This window comes from Aulonocara stuartgranti (genome assembly GCF_965226115.1).
Source record: "Aulonocara stuartgranti genome assembly, chromosome: 5".
In the NCBI taxonomy this organism is placed as follows: Eukaryota; Metazoa; Chordata; class Actinopteri; order Cichliformes; family Cichlidae; genus Aulonocara; species Aulonocara stuartgranti.
The window spans coordinates 4,552,402-4,573,033 of NC_138943.1; the positions used below are offsets into that span (position 1 = coordinate 4,552,402).

At 42.1% G+C, this 20,632-nt stretch overlaps 1 protein-coding gene across 2 annotated transcripts in view; it reads right to left on the reverse strand.

Moving 5' to 3' along the window:
- Nucleotides 1-20,632, reverse strand: part of gli1 (GLI family zinc finger 1) — a 104,510-nt gene that overhangs the window by 9,715 nt on the left and 74,163 nt on the right. For both annotated transcript variants that reach the window (XM_082533025.1, XM_082533024.1), the window contains exons 2-3: nt 2,261-2,370; nt 181-401 (exon numbers count right to left, since the gene is read on the reverse strand). In XM_082533025.1, the coding sequence (XP_082389151.1) occupies nt 181-401; nt 2,261-2,331 (292 nt within the window). In that variant the 5' untranslated portion in view covers nt 2,332-2,370. The remainder of the gene's footprint in view (nt 1-180; nt 402-2,260; nt 2,371-20,632) is intronic.

Below are 20,632 nucleotides of genomic sequence, written 5' to 3' on the forward strand. Positions count from 1 at the left end.
TGCTGTTTTACTGCAACCTCACACTCCAGATTTATATCTCCACAGTAAAGCCAGCCAACTGTTAACTTCTGTTCACTCCTTTTGTACATTGTTTTTTGGTTTCAGTCTCTCAGGTATCCTTAAATCCAAATCAATAGCAGCTGTGAGGTTAACGGAGATGTAAAAGATACTCTGACTCACCCTCTGTGGGCGGCATACCCCTGTGGCCCATCATACCGTGGGGTGGTGGGGCTTGAGGGTGCCTCATATATTGATCCAAGCAGGGGCCAATTCCCTGCCCTGGTCCTGATCCATGAGTCATGGGATTATACATAGCGTGGCAGTCCTGGGACGGGCCGTCGAGGAGCGGAGCACGAAGCGAAGACGCATTACTGTAGGGAGACTGATCTGATGGGACTATGCTGCGAACATCAGAGAAAAACAGCAAAAGAAATTTGAATAAATGTGTAAACTGCAAATACTCTGAAAGGGAACTGTGACAAGGAATGATAATGATTTCTGATACACTGTTGTGCACTCTTTTGTAGCATTTTTATCATTTTATTTACAGTCATGCTGATTAAACAGTCATCTAAACCAAAATCACAATAAATAAATGAAAGCCTGATAAATGGGATAAAATTATACTCACTGGAAAGCTTTATTTCCAGCCTGTAAGCTAGAATTACATATAGATGTTTTCTATTCCATGCCTGGAAAAACTAGCACTGCCTAAAGACTAGAACTACTATTGTGCTGTGTCCTTCCCACCACTAGATGGTACACAGCCCTTATTTCGGCCTAAACTTTGGAAACTTACTCATCTGGGTTTTCCCCTAAGCTACAGACATGAATCTTCATTGGAACTTTCCAGTCTTCATGAATTTCAATGGATTCTCTGACATTTCTTTACTCTCACTGGTTAGCTCAAAATTGGTCTCTCCTGTTCTTTTCTTGCTTTTCTCCGTCCCTGTTGCTCTTCTTCTAAAAGGGAAAGACTGCATCTCTCCACCTTCTCCTAAGTCGCCCTTTGAGTTCTTTAATTCTTTTACCACAACGTGTATTCCACACAGGAGCTTAATCTGTCCTCTCTAATCCACTCTGCTGGTTCCCCCCGAATTTACCTCCCTCCCATTCCTACTTTTCTCTTCTCCCATTCATCCTTTCTGTTATACTTTTCTGTTTCTCTCGCTCTCCTTCCTCTGCAACTCTCTGTCTCTTTCTATCTTCCTTTCTCCCCACACCTCCTGCTCCTCTGTTCTTCCTCTGTCCTGCCCAGCCACCTTTCTCTCCAACTCTCTCTGCTTCTCCCTCACTCTGGGTAACCTGAGTGGGGCGCGAGGCAGTCATGCAGAGCGCAGCGGGGCCTGGTCAGCCTGTAATTAGCAGCTGTCAGAGAGAGGCTGAGTCCACCCGCAACCTGGGTGGCATGAGAGAAGGGAGGGAGGGAGACGGCGCGAGGGTGGATAGAGGAGGCGTGAGGGGCTGAGTTAGCACTGTGTCCACGACAATTGCAGACATATCTGAGCTTCTGTACCCTGAGAATATCTGTGTGATTGATTTCTGAGCCTAAGATATCAGTCGTCTCTGCTTTCTAGGAGAGCTGATGTGATTTATTGTTAATAAAATACAAAAAAAAGTCAGATCTCTCAGATTTTGCTGATCTGTAGCAAGATTAGAAAAAAGAAACAGCTCTGGTTATTAAAGATGACAGCATTGTGCCATTTTTAGCATAAAATCTGGCAACAAACGTGAAGGTCTAGTACAAAAGTACACGACAAACACCTACAAACTTTATTTATTGAGGTTTTTGAGGGGAGTTAAATCCTGGAGTAACTCTACTCTTTGCAGAAGTTTAATACCTTCTTGTCTGCAGGAAGAGAAAATCATTTGCTCGACACCCACACCTGACAAGCTTGTGTCGTCGTAGGAGAAGTTGCAGATCAGCGCCAAGCAGATAATTTAGCTGAGTTTGACCAGACAGTTTGAAATTGTAGATAAAACTAGTATCAGAATGTAAATTCTGTAAATTACAGAACAGAAATATTGCAGCTGTTTTTGAAGAAAGCCAGTAACACTGGTTTATCTTCCAGGCAGCACTGAAAAATCTCAACTGTAGCTCATTCTGTGTGTGTGTGTGTGTGTGTAATAATGATGGTGATTATATTGTTATCAGATTTGCTGAAAATGTCGAGCTACTCTCTTGAGTTCTCTCACGTAAAAGAGCTGCGGCTGTTTAAAAGCAACAGGAGGCCTCGCTCCGTGCTCGCTGCCGTCTTACCCTCTGGAGGGCTGGCTGGGTGAAGTCTCGTAGTAATACAGCCCCTGGTGTGGCTGCATGTCCACTGGCATCGGAGCTCTCAGATCTAATGCTCCCCTTACACCCTGGACCTGACACAGAGAGAGAGAGAGAGAGAAAAATAAAGAGACGAGGACACGGTTAGGATGAAGAGAAGGAAATCCAAACAAACCCAACTCCACCAAACAAAACTGAACTCCACCAGAAAGAAAATCCAAATACAGAGAACAATTGTGGTTGAGGGGGAAAAAAAGAATACGTAGGATGTTAATAACAGACCAAACCAAACTAAGAAAAACAGTTTGTGGACAAAATAAGCTCTCTGAAAGCTTGAGTCATACTTATTTTAAACAGTCCAGGTTTAAAATGCCAAATCCACTGCTTAAGTAAAAGCAGTGAAATGTAAAAGAATTCACGTTCATCTTAATTTCATAGCTACAGCTACTCGAGTGCAAGGTTCGACCTCGACATTTAACAAAAGGGATTACCTGATTAAAAACACATCCTGTACTCTTAGAGAGCTTTTAAAAATCTTTCTATCGTGTTAAACAACTGACGAGGCAGCCACGCATGCTCAGTGAAGAAAATCAGGGCTTTGCCTTAAAAAACTTAAAGGACACAGGTTTAGTGATGCTAGCAAGACAAACAGAGAAAAATGAAAGTGGAACAAAGCAGCCTTTTGTGGGAGCCTCATATGGAGACGGTATCTTTCAGCAAGAGTATATGTGTAAGGTAATTCTAGCTGAGAGAGCTCAGGAAACAAGCACCTGCTCATTACATCCAGCCACATCAGTGCAGGTACTAATAGCTGGGACTGTGGGTTCTTACATGTTTCGAAAGGTAATTAGTACACTGATGTCTGAGCTACAACAAATGGAAAAAGGCCAAAAACATTCAACAATTTTATGTATTTTGTCCACGCATGTGTGGACAAATACGCTATTATTTCTTTTATTTGGACATGTGCTGCAACAATAAAATAAAGCAAAAATATAAAAGCATCACAAATCAGACTCTGGATGCTGTGTCCAAATACCACATTACTTGGGTTTATGTGACAAATGTTCAAACCCAAACTAGAGGCGCTCCTGTGCTCTGCAGATCAAAGCTCTATGGTTTCAGTGTAACAGGTTGCGACGCCTGTTATGCAGTAGCACAAGTGTTAAAAGGGCAGTAGGGACCTATTTAAGCCACATGCCACCAGGGGGTGGGGGGTTGGTGGGCACTCCAGGAGTAATTGCATATATTCAGCACAAGCTTTGGATGTGTGTATGATAATTAGCCGGAAGTGCTAAATAGAGATCTCACCAAACACCTCAGCTGTCCAGAACTCATAAATACCAAGAAGGGGTTCCCCAGACAACCTCACACACTGGCACACCTGTCATTCTCACGGTGGGGATGCAGAATCATCCAGCGGCCACCAAGTCTTGCGAGAATTAGGGCTGAACGATTATGGAAAATAATCTAATTGCGATTTTTTGCCACAATATTGCGATTGCGATGCGATATGCGATTATTTTTTAAGGTCTTTGTCTTCTGTATTATTAAACAAAGACAAGCAATACATCATATAGTATGGCCAATACTATATTACATTAATTTTAAACTGTTCTTTCCTGGAAGACAGACCTCTGTTATGATGACATGAGGTGATGCATGAATTGATGACTGACATTTTTATTTAACTTCTTCAATCACAACAGTATATTTGAACATACACAATAGTTTATTTTTAGCTTACAAACATCTGAGCATAAAGTGCTGACAAGGAACCCTGGTGTAAACATTAAAATGAAAGTCAGTACAATGTGCAGATTGCAGAAATATACATAAACAAAATCAGTGGCTTTACCACACTCAGTTTTTCGACATCTGTGAACTACTAGACAGTCATTCAATTAAAAAATAATATTAAATAAATAAAACTAATAAATAAAAAATACACACATCTTACTGATCTCTGCAGTCAGTAACATTACACATAAAGTGCAAACATAATAGCAATTGTATAAACACACACACAAACACGCCTTTAAAGTTTAAAGGCGTGAAATTGGACGGTCTAGTTCTGATTAGCGTCACCGCTGTCTCGGTGGAGTTTAATAAACTCGGCCGTCTGCTTCTTGCTATCTAAAATATAACCAGACACTGGCGTAAATTCTCGACTGTCTCATACTTCTGTTTAATAAGTTTTCTGTTTGACGTTTAGTCAGCTGTGTGAAAACCAAGGAGGAACCCACCCGGGGGATTAATAAAGTTTTATTTTATCTACTCTAATAACTTTAATCTCAGCCAAACCGATTTACTCACGAACAAACAAAACACTGAAAAAAGCCCAACAATAACATTTTTAGGTTGTCTAAGTGACTTATATATTACGTTTAACCCGAGCAGCGAAACTCCGCGGTGATCTGAAAATGATGTGCCGGGAGTTGTGCCGTTCTCGGCCGCATCAGTAACCCTCGAGCTCCCGGCTAGCTGTCGAGCTGGTGGGTAGCAGACGCCTCTGAAAACGTCGAAGCACTTTTGCAAATATGGGATATCTTGATAAACCGAGCAGATATTTGATGTTTACACAACTACTTTCTCGCCTGAAAATATGTTAAAAGTTTATTTTGTGACCCAGAAAGATTAGTATGAGTAATTTTAAAACTTAGTAGCGGCCGCCATTGCTGGAAACTGGAGTTTGGCTGGGCCGCGCTATGAATTCTGGGATATGGTAGTAATTTGGACAGCCTTATAATCGCAGTATAATCGCAGCCTTTGCGGTTAGAAAATTGCACTTGATCATGTCGCGATATTATCGCAAATGCGATATATCGTTCAGCCCTAGCGAGAATGTGTGCCACAGTGACGGTAGGTATACTGAAGCAGTTAGTGCAGAAACTCAGTCGCACAGGATCGGCAGCAGACCACGTGACCATTAACTGGACGAGCAACCTTTGCTATCCCCCCCAAAAAAGTGTTTTCACTCATACACGTTACAGATAATTACAACCATGCATGCACAGCACACTCACAGAGAAACGCAGGCACAGTTACAAAAGTCCAATCATATCTGTGTTAGATGGCAGAGGCAAAGCGGGAGAGACAATTTCGTCAGGTGCAGAAGTTGATCGACAAACTCACCACACTGGGATCACTAACTCTGAGCACACAATATCCTCGGCACATTTCTATTTTTTGTGCAATTTTCGAGAAAGGTCGTGCTTTAAAAATAGTTAAAGACGCTTGAGGGTTACGTTCGAAAGTCTGACCTGCCTCGTGTCCTCCTCAGTCATGCTGTTACCACGATTTCTGCAGAAGCACTAAAACTGTTACCTGAATAACTAAAGTTGAGTTTGCACTATAAGAACTTATGGGCGATATTGGTGTCTAAGTGCGTTTTCATTAACAAATTGTATGAATTAGTGTAATTTATAGTAGAAATATCAGTAGAAGCCTGAGGTTTGTCCATAACGGTGATGCTGTAGTAGCAGGTGTGTATCACAAAAGTGTTTTGGAGAGTCTAACTTGCACTAGAGTGTGTGTGTGGTAGATCCTAGCACGAGAGTGAATAATGTATAAACCTGCATGTGTGCAACCTGGAATTTGTAGAAAAGTGTGTTTGGCAACGTTTCTCCAGGGAGTAAAACAGCGAGTTCAGTGTTCACGCACAGAAATGTGTCTTGTGTAATTAATTTGCATGGTGCAAAGCTCGTGCTCACATCCAGAAAAAGTCTGAGCAACCTTGTCTCATAAGCTAGGTTTACCTCCAACATACGTAAACAGTAAACGTTACAAACACCAGGCATCAGAAACTGCAGACGGTGCAGTTCAATCAAAACCTCTACAGCTGTTGAGTGTAATGTAACTGACCTTATTAGAAAGACGTTGAATTAGACTATAAAAACTTTAGTATTTTTCTCTAATTGGTGATGAATTTTAGGTGGGAAAGTCTTTCGAACCTTTACATAGTTATTACAGAATGAAATACATGGATTTACACATCCAGGATGATTTCATATGTGCGGTGCTGACACAGGTGTTGCGCTATTTCAGGTCAGTATTTTGTGAGAAACTCTGAAGGAGTTTTCTGCCCAGTGTAATTTTGTGGTGCTGGGTTTGAGAGGGATGGGGCAGCAGCATATTAAAAACCCCAAGGCCATAAATCAAACGGCTAACTAAACAAATCTGCTCTAGTGCGGCACAGCTAGCTGGGCAGGAACCAAGGAGCTGGCGATGAGCACAGGATGTCCAGCCACTTTGTACACCCAAAACCTCCACATTCAAACACTCAAGGTTCACTAACTCTTGATGTTACATTTACTGACCGAGTTAGACACTTGTAACCGCTCACTGAAATGAAAAGATTAAAGTTTTCTGTGTAAATGATTCTATCCTTTCTATCTCCTCGGTTCAATCATAATTTTCTTTTATGAGAGCATTTGTGACTTGCAAGCAAAGCTGGACGGGATTGGTCAACAGAATCCTGACAACAAGCGGACTACATGCAGAAACCAGAAAGCTACCAAAGATCTTGGCCCTTGCTTACAGATTCCTCATATTCATGAGCAGATATCTGTTTACAGAGATTATTTCCTGCCTGACTAAGCCAGATCGAGGATAGTCAGACATCCAGTTCACTGAGCTGATGACCACGATGGGCAGCTGGGAGTTGCTTGTTGGCTGACTGGAAAGTGCGACGGAGCCAGCTGGACTTCTCCGACTGAACTGTAGCTGAGCGAAAGGAGGTGAGATTAATGAAGACAGGACAGAGTTGAAAGACGGCCTAAAAGCCCGGCCAGACGTTTATTGTTGGTGAACAAATTTAAGAATAAAGAGACTGAAACAAAGAGAAAAAGCTCTGCGAGTTAGTTCTATTCCCATTAGAGTGGCCCAAGTCTTTTTAATCTTATTTTTAAATATAGCTAATGACTACTGTTTATGAATGTACTGTAACATGAGGCAAAACAGCGATATCTACTGTAAATAATACCCGAAAAACCCAACCCTATCATAAAGACATAAAGATCACAAACCTGATCTAACTGATGAACTGAATCAGCTGGACAATAATAATCCATTTGAATCATTTTCTTGTTTTTAGTGTGTTGTTTTCTAGTTTTGTTGTACAGAATCATCCTGCTCTGAAAAAAGGAAAGCTTTCTAACTTTACTTCTGCTCTAATAGCACTACACTATTTTTCCAAAGTGTGGCAAATCCATGAATGGGCTTGCTGTTGGATGCCACACTTAACGGTGATATTAGATGAGCTCACCTCCATTAATGAATATTTTAAAAACATCCCTAAGTAGTCTTGAATGTAGCGTAGCCTAATAAATTTCTACCCAGCTTACCTACTTACTAACCAAACTAACAGAGCCTACCACCAACAAATAAAATATGGGTTTGTATCCTTTATTGGGCTATTACTCACTCACTGTCAGAAACCAAACCAAAGACTCACAATTCAGCAAAAACTGATACTAAGTATAACAGCAGATGTGGCCTGCAGGCCTTCTGTGAAGGGAATAAAACATTTCCACAGGACTCTATGCAGTCCTGTGGAAATGTAAGTGCACCCTTACTGCACCACACAAATAAGGAGTATAAGTAGCAGCCAGGTGCTGTGAATGGAATGCATATGATTGATTGATCATCAGAAAGTAAGATCACTTCTATAAAAGCCGAGGTTCTGTCAGTTTTACATTCTCAAGCTTTCAGGTATGTGCTATGACAATGGCACAACCTTCCCAGGAGTGAACATCCGAGCAAACTTCACCTCAAAGGCCGATCATGCGATACTCAAAGAAAGGCAAAAACCCAATAAATAATCTGACTTTACTGGCCTCTGTTGGCATGTTAAATGTTAAAAATCATGACTTCGGGTGCCGGTTTGAGCAGGCGAACATATGCCTCAGAGTCAAATGCGGCAGCCTGGTTTTGTTTTTGACTCGAGACCCTTTGCTGTGTGCACTGAACACGTTTTTTTGACGGGTTGCCAGGAGCCTCTTCTCTCTAAAAAAGGAACATGGCAGCATGGATTATAGTTTAGAAAACTGTAGCTGTACCAGTCACAAGACTTGTTGAACATTGTACTTTGAACGGATGAGACCAGGGTGGAAATGTTTGGTGACAAATCTAGCGCCATGTTTGGCAAAAACCAAACAGAGCATATCAGCACAAACTCTGTATACCAACTGTGAAGCACGGTGTTGGAGGCGTGATGATTTGGGCTTGCTTGCAGACACAGGACCTTGTGGCCATTGGACTCTGTATTCTAGAATCAAACACGAGACCATGTGTCTGAAAGCTAAAGCTTGGCCGAAACTCAGCAACAGGATAATGATCCCAAGCACTCCTGCAAATCTACAACAGAGGCTGAAAAAGAATGAATGAAGGTTCTGCAAAGTCCAGACCTCACTGTCTGAAATGCTGTGGAGGGAGCTGTATAAAAATGAATGCCCACGAATCTCAATGGACCAAAGCAATGTTGTAAAGAGTGGGCCAAAATTGACAGTTACATGGAAAATGATTACTTCAAGTTAATGCTGTGAAAGGTGGTTCTACGCCTACCCAGTCATGTGGTGCACTTTAATATTTTATTGCCTATGACTTTAACTTTTCATTGGAAAATACATCGGTTGTTTATTTTAGTTAAATAGTGTCACTTTAAGAAGCTGAAGCCGTTTCCAAACATGCACTCGAGCCCTGAACTTTAGTCAGACAGTGAGCAGTGAGAATGCAACTGCCCAGCACGTTCAGACGTTCAGTCTTTAACCGGCAAGCTCTTTGGTACCAAGTCCGTGTTTCATTCACCAGTAGCAAGTGGGCACTAGTGAAAATACATCTGAAGTAAATTTCCTGCTGTATTCTACATTTGAGAAAGGACGATTAAGGAAAATATCCCAAAGTTATCCTCCACAAAGTGTCAGAAGTACCACATGAGAAAACAGCTCAAGGGACAAAATACAGTTGAGGAGGACAGACTTGCTGCAGGGATCTGATTGGACCGGGCTGAAGGCATTTTAGAGCTTTTAGTGCTTATTTGTCCCATTAGATTCAGTTTTCAGGTGACAGTTTGTGTTTGTGGGTTACAAAGAGAAACATTGTTTAGAGTCTCACAGTTTCGCCATTTGTGACATTCCCATAAAGTCCTGATCCTCCTCCCTCCGAGGAAGTCTCCAGAGAGGACAGACATTTCCACAGGTCACTGGCTGTGTCACACAAAAGGTCTGATCCGCTCTACTTCTACACTCCTTTTCTCTTGGGTGAAACACTAAACTGGGGCTCACACATGCCCCCCGCCCCCCGCCCGCGCTTCCTCAGCCAATATAAAAAGCGGCATTTAATGACATCCCCGTTCCTCTCAGCCTGCTTCTCTTCTAATCTCACATGGGAATGTGAGTATTCAGTCTGTGTTGCTTGTTTGTGTTTTTGCTAAATATTCTACACAACATTTACACGCACTCAGCAGCCTCAATAAAACTCAACACACATCTTCAGAGGTCGCTGCATCGAGTGTAAACACCCATCTGAAAGCATCTTCTTTCTCCCCCACCCTCTCCTCTGCTCCCTGCTGTCCTCTTATAATTCTGCCTCTTCCATAGCTCTGTATCTCTGACTATCTCTCGCTTTCCCTCTTCTCCCCCGCTGCCTCCACCCTCTCACTCATTCCCTCACTCCCTCCTTCCCTACGCTCATTCCTGCTCTTGCGACCTCTCCCTCGCCCCTCCCCCTCCTGGCGGAGCTGCAGTCGAGGTGGGTGTTCTCTGGCTGTTATGACTTGAGAGACGATAATGGCAGCTATAATGTAGCCAGCCGTTCCTGATGTGGCTGGGCTTGTGGGGGATTCTGTTGTGTTAGGGCTGGAGACGGACCGCGGGAGGGAGGAGGGAACGGAGGCGGGGCTCGGGCCTGCAGCCAACCACAGCCCAGATTCTACCTCGTTTTCTTCCATTTTTCCTCCCTTCCTTCTTTCTTTTTTTTCTCTTATGCCGACTTTTTCTAACCCTGTTGTTTTCCTTCAGTGGTAAACTTTGTTTTTAATTTCTGCCTTTGTTTTTGTAACCCCCCCTCCAACCCCAACACAGACTCTCACCCTTTCCTGCTTTTCTCCCCCCCCCTTGTGTTTTTTACCCCTTTTACCCAGAATCTGTGAATTCCTCGCAGCTGCTGTAATGTGATGGGGGCCAACAGTGTGACCAGTGAAAGGCCACAGGGTTGGAGACATCACTGTAATGTACAGTAAGCTCTACTTACTAAACTGCTGCAGGGAAGATTAATGTCATATCTACTTAGTAACAGCAATTCTGACTTTGATTTAAACTGCTTTAATGCCCATTTGGTCTTTAAAAAGATACAGAACAGACATAAGCCTCATTGTGTCAGACGAGTAAGACCATCATTCAGTATTTTAGTTAACTGACTTTCATGCCATCAAAATGATCTTCATCCGTTCATTTTCTTAACCACTTATCCAGTCCAGGGACACGGGGGGATCTGGAGCCTATCGCAGCTATCGTGGGGGGAAAAGTGGGGTACACCCTACTTACAGTACTAACAACAGCATCACTATGAGACACTGTGCTCCCACATTTCAAATTTATTTCCTAACTGATATTTTCGGCTCAAAATCTGCTATATGAGAAGTAGCACCACAGTAAAAGTACTCATTATACACCAGTTCTCTTCATGATCTCCCTACATGTATTATTGAATCACAATTATTTGGATGGACGGATCGTTTTCATATTCCAGCTGGAGATGACTTAAATTGTATTGTGCTTAGTACTTTTAGGAATACAGCATAAATATATAAGGATATTAGTATTTTATTAGTATTAGTATTTTAATCTACATACTGTGACCACACAGTGACCACAGCTCTGGTCCCACCCAGGCTCTAACTCATTGGATGCTGCACACACTGCAATTATATTTCATGGGGGCACTTGCCACCCTATTCCCTCCCTCTTTACACCACTGTTTAAACTATAAAATCATACGGCCATTTTTAATCACCTGTTGCTTTGCTTTGTAAACTTGGGCATTCAAAGAGTTCTCACTCTAAATATTTTGTTTTCTGTAAAGCTCCAAGAGCTTGATTATAATCTGCTGTGGACCCGGACACAAACAGCTGAAGACCCGACGGTCGAGCAGTCCACCGCCTGGAGCGGATGTGTAGTTGGTGCACTGTAATGTAAATGCTCCATGGATGAGTCCATGCGGTCACAAAAGCAGGCAGGCACACAGACCCTCGTGCTCACTGTCGGACCCGAGCAGAAAAGTATAATCCCGGCTTAATGACCGAGCTATAATGCAGATAATGTACAGAGTATACATATACTTATGCATATTATCCATTAAAAAGACAGAAATTCATCAACCAAATTACTGCATTACTGTCAATATATTTGAATGTAAAAATGCATACTAAGGAAAATATATTTGAATATAACAGAAGCATACAAAGTCTGAAGGTGAGACACATGACAACATTTCTTTGGTTTTAAAGTTGGTTAAAAACTTAGTCTGTGTAGCCATGAGACGGGAATCCTTTACTATCCTTTTAGACACAGTCGACACCATAACCCCAGTCTCAACCCCAGCGGTTCACACTTCACGTATCCCTGTACTGTAAACTTTGTGCTGGTGAAGCTGCGGTGCTGATGTCTCAGTGCTGGGGCTCTCACCTTGTCAGAATGGCGGGATGAAACGTTGATCCCTTGTTGTTACACAGTCAGAGTGACTGATGAAAGATATTAGGGCACTGGAGGGCTCGAGTACAGCTACTCGGCACAGCTAAGGTAGATAAATCACAGCAAGAAAAATGACTAGAAAACTCAGAGTTTTGAGCCGTCGCTGGGTTTTTGTAATGTTTAGGAACGCTAAACATCATTTTGTATCACCAGCCTGATGAACACCTGGTGCTAGGAGTAAAAGGTGCAGAACAAAAGTGAACTGTAAACATAATCTTTGCTTAACAAACTGACAATGAAAATATTTTGGCCTCAAAAGTCCCATCATTAACTTCCTTTACTGTCACGTGAACAGCCAACCTTAGCGGCACAGTCATGATTACTGTTTTATCACCTTTGTAACCATTGGCTTCATCAGTCGGTGACTTGATCGTGTTTGTTTAAGGATTAGGAGCGGTTCACCTCTCCTTGTATTCATTTGCCTGTACAAGCACTGTTTTGCACTGCTGGCAAATGAGCTTCACTTTCTCAGGAAAGCAGTTAGACTTCTCTTCAGGGGTCTCGACCAAAAAAGACTCAGTCGAGCTGACAGGTGTGATGCTGACAACACATGTAAGGGTATTTCCTTCAGCTTAATCCCCACATGACTTGCGATTCCTTCACTCTTTTGCTTCTTCTGTCCTCTCTCTCTCTCTCTAGGCCACCCACCCACCATCCTGCACATACCTGTGGTTTCCTGTACCCCGCTCCTCTCCACCCTCTCCTCTCTTTACCTCCAGCTTCTTTTTCTCCCTCCCCCATACACACACACACACATACACACCTTCCTCTTTTCTCTGTCTACCACTGAAGTCTTGCCTTTTCTTCTCCTACTACTACTTCTCCTTAACTTCTACATGCCTGTATAGCAGATAGGTATTGCCCCAAACCACAAGGATTTCTTTGAACTCCTTTTAAGGAGGAGAAGCAAAGGAAGCGGGGGGAGAAGGAGGGAGAGAAGGATGGATGGATAAAGCAGATGAGGAAAGGTTGATTCACGCAGCTGGTTCCCAGCTGTAGACGAAGCAGCACACAGGACTGCTCCATCTGTAAACAAGTAGGAGCCCAACCCCCATTTTTAAGAAAACATGAACAGAGCTTTGTCATTGTAAATTCAGCATTCCTCTTCACCTTCGACAGCACTCCTCACCATCACCCAGCTTCTTCTGGCTCTTTTCCTCCCTCTCTGTGGCTCTACGTCACTTTTACTCCAGGATTTTTATTTTTAATGTATTTTTCGTCCACTCATCTCATCCGATGCCACATTGTTGCTGTGTCAGTTCAAATACAACCTCCTGCTAATTCTTTGACAAATGTTCCGCAAAGACAAATTCAGTGGAGAGGGCAGCTATCTTGTGCAGTAGGGACCTGCACAGGGCAACAAAAAACAGATAATAATCTGTTCAGTTTATAGAAAGACCACAGTGATTATAAGAAAAATAATAATCCTAACAGTCTTGGGTGGGCAGGGAATATTTATAGCCGGCCTGCTGCTCCTTATATTCTTTAGCTGTATAACACAGCTGGAAGCGAGGGAGGAGAGAGAGGAGGTGGAAAACTGACGAGGAAAAAGAGACCGAGGAAAGAGAGACAGATGGGCTCCAGGGTATAGAAGTGGAGAGGATGTGGAGGGGCGGATACCCGATGCATGTGTGCGGTTGAGCACAAGACAGACAAAAACAGGCAGAAAGGGAGACAAGACACGTGCGTGTATTTGTGTGTTTGTGTGTGCGTCTGTGTGTTTGTATTTGGTGCGTAGGAGAAACCGCAACACAGTCTCTACAAAACACGACAGCGGCAGACGAAGCCTGCAGGCCACCAGAGGAACACAGTGACCACAGCTCTGAGAGCCTCTCACTGAGAGGAAACAAGGAGATATATGGCACAGACAACGCCGCCATAAAAACTGTGCAGACACGGTTAATCGAGACAAAGCCGTGTGGAATTTGTTGTGCACTCGTTTTTCTGCCTGAGCTCTTGTTTTAGGGTCTGAAAGTCCTTTCCTGTGTAGAAGAAAGCCATATTATAGGTGGATATAAATGGGGATTCTGAACAGGTGTATTTTTGGGTGTATCAGTGTCAAACTCCGAAATGTAGACATTAAATCCTTTGACTGGCAGGTATATGGTTTCCTTCCACTTTCAAATGCATGTTAGGAAACTGATGACTCCACAGTGTACCTTGCCTCTCCCCGACTGAAGGGCTGTAGTTTCTCTGCTACCCTCTGGAAGTCGAATAAGCAGTTAAGAAAATGGATGGTTGGAAACTTCGCAGTTAGACAATCAGACTTTAAATACCCTCTGGGAAAATTAAAAACAACTTTTGTAGTTTATACTTAAAGGAGTTACGAATTGTCTTGTCTTCTTCCCCTCACGTCCAAGCAGTCGCGAGCCTGGTTCTACCAAAAAGAGAGTTAAAAGAGAGTTTTTCCTTCCTGCTGTTGGTAAGTCCTTGCTCATAGGAGGGTTGTCTCATTGTTGGGATTTTCTCTGTATTATCTTTATCTTACAATATAAAGTGCCTTGAGGTAAAAAAAAAAAAAAAAAAAGCAACAACAAAAAAACCAGAAGAGCTTAAATTACCCATATTTCAGCCCAACAGCCAATAATTCAGCAAACTCCACTTGTTTAAATATTTTTATATACACTTAAAGCCACCTTGCTAGTACTGGATTTGACTGTCTGTCCTTCAGAACTGTCTTAGTTCTTGGTGGCATGGATTAAACAAGGTGCCGCTAACCTTTGGTCCACAATAACATGATTGCTGCAGATTTCTATGATGTCAATCTTCTGTTCCACCAGTTCCCAAAGGTCTTCTACTGGATTGAGATCTGGGGACTGTGGAGGCCATTTGAATACAGTGAGCTCAGAAAACCAGTTGACATGCTAAGCAGCAGTACTTAGTTAGCCTGTGGTGTTTTAACTATGTTCAGCTGGTACTAAGGAGCCCAAAGTGTGCCAAAAAATATCTCCCACACCATTACACCACAAACACAAGCCTGAACAGCTGATATGAGGTAGGATGGCTCCATGCTTTCATGTTGTTTACATCCAGTTCTGACTGCATTATCCAAATGTCACCACTCCAGCAGAAATCTGGACTCATCAGATGAAACACACGTTATGTAGTAAAATATAACAAACCTCTATATCTTCAAATCAGCTGACCTGTGATTTAGTGAAACATGTAATAGTTCATGTTTTCAGTGAGTCCAAAGTAGCAGAAAACTGCACAAAGGCTGCAGAGGTTGTGAACACAGGCTTTCACTAACTAGCTAACAACTTAATGCAAACACACCAAGTGACTCCACACCAGCTGGGCCATCTGCTGTATGTGCTGCAGACAGTGCTGCGAGCACTGTGAACAAAAGAGAAGAAACCACTCTGCCCCCAAAACTGTCATGACACCATATCTCAGCTACCTTAACCATTGTTCTTCTGGAAAAATGTCCTAAAAAGGCGCATGTTTTCAGAAATGTAGAAGAAGGTACAGCATGCAGTTTAAGGAAACCCATCAACCTGCCAGCATTGAAGCTGTTCTGATTGGAGGAATGGCTTCAACTGAAATTCCTCAGAGCCAACAAGCAGAAGCGATTGACAGCGACACAAGAGGGGTTTTCATTTTGTTAACGTGATGACGTGAAGGAGCTCACAAACCTTCAAGCACCACTGTTGCATCACTGTCACCCTGGATCTTTAATTTGAAATCAAGGGAAATTAAATACACAATTCAGTGAACTGATATAATCTATAAGCACATCATTATGTTCTACAACGCAAACCACCCCCTCACTGTTGCTCTCGTTCTCCATGTTCTTATCTCTCTTGCCCACCTCAGTATGTAAACTGTAGATAAATTTGTCCCAGCAGATGAACACACATGTGGCGACTTGTCTTCATCAGTTCAGAGCTGTTCGACTAAATGTGCACAAATACAGTGTTATATCCTCACTTTTACACTGGTGCTTCCTCCGAAGCTCTGCCCCTGGAGTGCAAATTGTGAAAATTTCTCACATTTTCAGTCTTCCCGCTCATCTTTTATGCATTTTGCAAAAAGATTTTGAAAAAAATATAGAACAAAAGTTAAGTTTGTGGGTTTCTCTGTCTACAACTCCTGTTCCTTGTGTCTCTGCAGGGCCATTTCAGCAAACTCATACATACAGAAGTTGATGACTGGTGAAATATGATGACAGGTTAGTTGATATGAATCAGTGAGAAAGAAAACAATGTTCTCCTTTTTCTTTTGTTTGCCCTTTAGTTAGACAAACCTCATCGTTTTACATAGTGAACAAGTTACAGAGCGAGACTGTGTGCTAAAATGTGCCCCTTCTCCTGTGTGGTCCTCCTCATAGCTGCTGACTTCATAACTAATATATCGCAGGCGTTTAGCTTAATACCCAGATGTTGGTAGGAGAAAGGCATCTGGGCCTGCGTTAGCTTTTAATTGGCTGGGATCCCTGAGCTGATGTTTGGGGCTTAGCATGTGACTCAAGGAAACAGACACACACACTCACACATCCAAAGGAAAAATGGTCACACACTCATATTCATACACACACCTTCCCTGAATAAGAATGAAAGCAGTCATGACTGTCCAGAGTCTACAAATAAACAAATGCAGACAACACAACCACGTACACAAATACACCCAGTTGCATCTTTATAGTCGTGCGACTGTCTGACACCATCCTGCTGACAGCTGTGGCAAGGAGCAGCCATGATATCTGCTGAGTAACTGACAGCATGAGATCAAAAGAGTCACACAAGAGAAAGACACACACACACAGAATGAGAGAGAGAGCCTTGAGTACTCACCAGGGCTGTAATTAGCTAGCATTAGCATAACTACAAGGCAACAAATCAGCTAATCAGATGGCCGTAAATTGGAGGGGTGAGAAGCTTAACACACCCACACAATCACACACTCATGCACACACACATATGAAAACATTTAAACACATAACGGAAAATACACTGATTCCAGTCACACTTCAGTTTTGCTCTCAAATAAACACGCTCACAAACTTGTCAGATCAAAAACATGCGAGGAATTTCAGTGCACTGAACTGCAGCTCATTTAGATTGATTGTGAAATCGATCCTTAAATTGAGAACACATTTTACAAGATTTTTTTTTTCCCATTTTCAGTTGTGGTAGACCTCACACATACACAACGTTTTCTCAGTTTTGCTTACAATGTTTAGCTTTGTGCTTAATGCTAGACACAGACAAGTAATAATTGTCCTTGAGAATAGCACACACCCCAAAAGTGACATCACATCGGCTAACACAAGCCCTGCTTTGGTCTCATTTAGGGCTGCCACAAACGATTATTTTGATAGTCAACTAGTCACCGATTATTTTTGCAATTAGTCGACTAATCAGATCATCATCCATTGGACGTACAGCTTATTGCACCAGCAGCATCTGCTCTTATATAACTATCATTAGCTTACAGTTTTAAGTGTTTAAGGTATGTGCAAACTAAAAATAAAGACAAGATGATAGTTTATTCAATTTTAATGAAATTTGCAGATTGTTTCGGTGAAGTTTAATAAACTCCTTGCTATCTAAAATATAAAAGGACACCGGAGTATATTCTCGAACATCTCACACTTCTGATAATCAGTTGTCTTCTTAATGTTTATTCAGCTGTGTAAAAACTATAACTTTAAGCTCAGCCAAACCGATTTACTCAGGAACAAATAAAATACTAAAAAAAGCCAAACAATAACATTTTTAAGTTATCTAAGTCACTTATATATGTTTCACCTGAGTAGCGAAAGACGTTTGAAAACGATCTGCCGGGAGTCCGGTGTTCTCACCGGCTCTAGTGAGCCTGTAACCCCGGCTAGCTATCGAGCTAGTGGGTAACAGACGTCTCCGAAAACGTCGGAGCGCTTTTGAAAATATGTGGTGTCTTGATAAACTGAGCAGATATTTGAGGTTTACACAGCTACATTCTCGCCTGAAAATATGCTAAACGTTTATTTTGTGACCCAGAAAGAATAATTAGAGTAATATTAAAACTAACTAGCTGCCGCCATTGTTGGAAACTGAGCTGGGCCGCGCTATGAATTCTGGGACACAGCTTCTTCTTCTTCTCCGGGGTTTAACCGCAGCTGGCATCCTTGTACATGCAGTGCTGCCATCTTCTGTTTCAGTCCGTTATTACACTCTTAAATCCTACTACTTATTCCTGCGTCTTTTGGGATCTTACAAAGCTTCAAACAACGCGTCAACTATTAAATCAGTCGTCGACGATTTTGATAGTCGATGTAATCGTAACTAGTCGACTAATCGTGGCAGCCCTAGTCTCATTTAAGCCAGTGAACCTCAGTTTCTGTAACTGGACTGAAAGCGCGGACGCACAATCTTGTTGGTTTTTACCACCATTATAATTATACAGAAGTAGATGATGCGATAGCTTGAACCCTTTAGAAACTGGTGCTAAATCCGGCACTTGAACCACTGATTGGTTAGGCCGGCACATAGCTGCTAACTATTAGCGAGCTCTGTATCTCTGTATAAAACAATTTGTATAAGAGGAGGGGACACAGGACCAGTCAGATGTGTCACATTTCTAAACTTTTGTCCCTCACTGCTACAGATTCTGAGCTGATCACCTTTTGCTGATATGAAAACATGTCAAAAACCTGTGTTAACAACGTGACGTTAACTTGTCTTATTTTGTGTGTTTCACAACTATGATGACAATGTAGGACCAAGTTGAAAAAAGACCCTAGTCAGACAGGCTTAGAGACTGGTCAGTGACCATCTGGCAAGCACTCGTCATGAAGGACAAACCAAGTATTCACTGTGCAACTGGCAAAAATCTCCTTGCAATGGCTTTTGACAGGTCCAGTCATCGTTTGCACAGAGCTGATGGGCTTTTCCTTCAAAGTAAATGCTTCACCAAACATGTATCCAAAGGTGCAACTTTTACTTTGAAGGCAAACCTTCTCCTTTTTCAGTTTGCTTCTTTTTCAAGTGTTATTACCAGTTGGTTAGTGTTTAGCAAGTATTTGTTGACAAACATGAAAAACTACAGGCAACCATGGCGATCTCCTACTAATCAAAGCAACCCCTAGGAGCTTTTTGGTTCAGCACCTTCTTTTAAACCAATTTCACCCATCAATAACGAGGGACCAATGCCAGACAGTGTGGGAAGATGCATTTTTCCCGTAGCAGCCGGTAGCTGTATCACTTCGGACAATTCTTGAACAATAATGTCACATGAGAAACGTCAATGCATGTAAATAATGAACACAGTGTAAAAGGATGAACCCAAGCCTGAGAACTTTCCTCCACTACTTCTCTGATCGTTCTTCATTCGCATACACTACATGGACAATCTCTGAGTTCAGGCGTTGGGACAGGTGTATAAAATCAAGCACCAGTCCATGCAGTCGTCCTTTATAAACACTTGTGGTCATTCAAAAGAGCTCACTGATTTTGGGTGTGGTACTAACAGGATGTTGTCACTACAACAAGTCAGTTTGAGAGATTTCTTCTCTCCAGCTAAGTGGTATTGAATATTGGAGAGGACACCACAACAAATGTCACAGTGATTGGCGGATGTAGCCTATAGATTCTAACCACCATAATTTACGTCTCATGAAATTGACCAAATTTTGCTACTAAAGCTAGACAACAGTTTGTTTCACAAACTCTCAAAATACGGGCCAGTTCTCAAATAGCACCATGACAGAAATGGATCTAGGATGGCAAGAGCAGCAGCACAAATTGGTGGAAAAGAAGGAAAAGGTGGCTTCTGATTTGGAGCTACAAGCAGTTTAAACTGTTAAGCACTTGAATCCACAGCTGCAGATGCAGGAGAACTAAGATTCAGCAAGGATTTGCACTGAGACACTTTCCACTCTTAGGAGACCAACGACAGGTTGGAAAGCTTTCCACAGACCTCTAGACCAAGCTAATTCTTCCTATATTAAAATAATTAGAAACTAGACTTCAGAACACAAGACAACAACTATTTCCCCCATTTTTTCCAATATACACGATGCTTGAGGGATTCAGTGTATTGCTCCAATGAACTGCTAACACTGCTTGCTTGTTTGGTTGCCCCAAAAAAGGAAAAAACACTTCATTTTTCTGAAGGCTGACAAGGTTCCAGCTTTTCAGCCTTCAAATTATGAGAGCACAGTATAACTATTAGAGTATAGTATATAAATAAAAAGATATCCCATTTGATCTATTTATTGCAATCAATGAACAGATAAACTACAAACCATCAAGCATCGCTGTGCCCAAAACATTAACGACCGGTGTTAATGGCTTCCATTTTTTTTGTCAAAGCATGGCCGAACGAAGAACATTCACTGCACTTTACATGAGAAAATGGTTGGAGATGTTTTGCAATCACAGAAGCTATCTGCTATTTGTGCATGTAAACACTGATGCTATCTCATGCATGAGGAAGGGGCTCCCTTTCACTGCGTCTCAGCCCTAAATTCCAGGCGGTATCTCCATGCAGTGATCAGTGATGCGCAGGGAGCACATGCACATAAAGCACAGACACAAACTTTCACTCGCTCAGGCGAACAAACACAGTGTACACACTGCAAAAATATTTACACATAACCTGTCATATATAACTAAACAGATGCAAA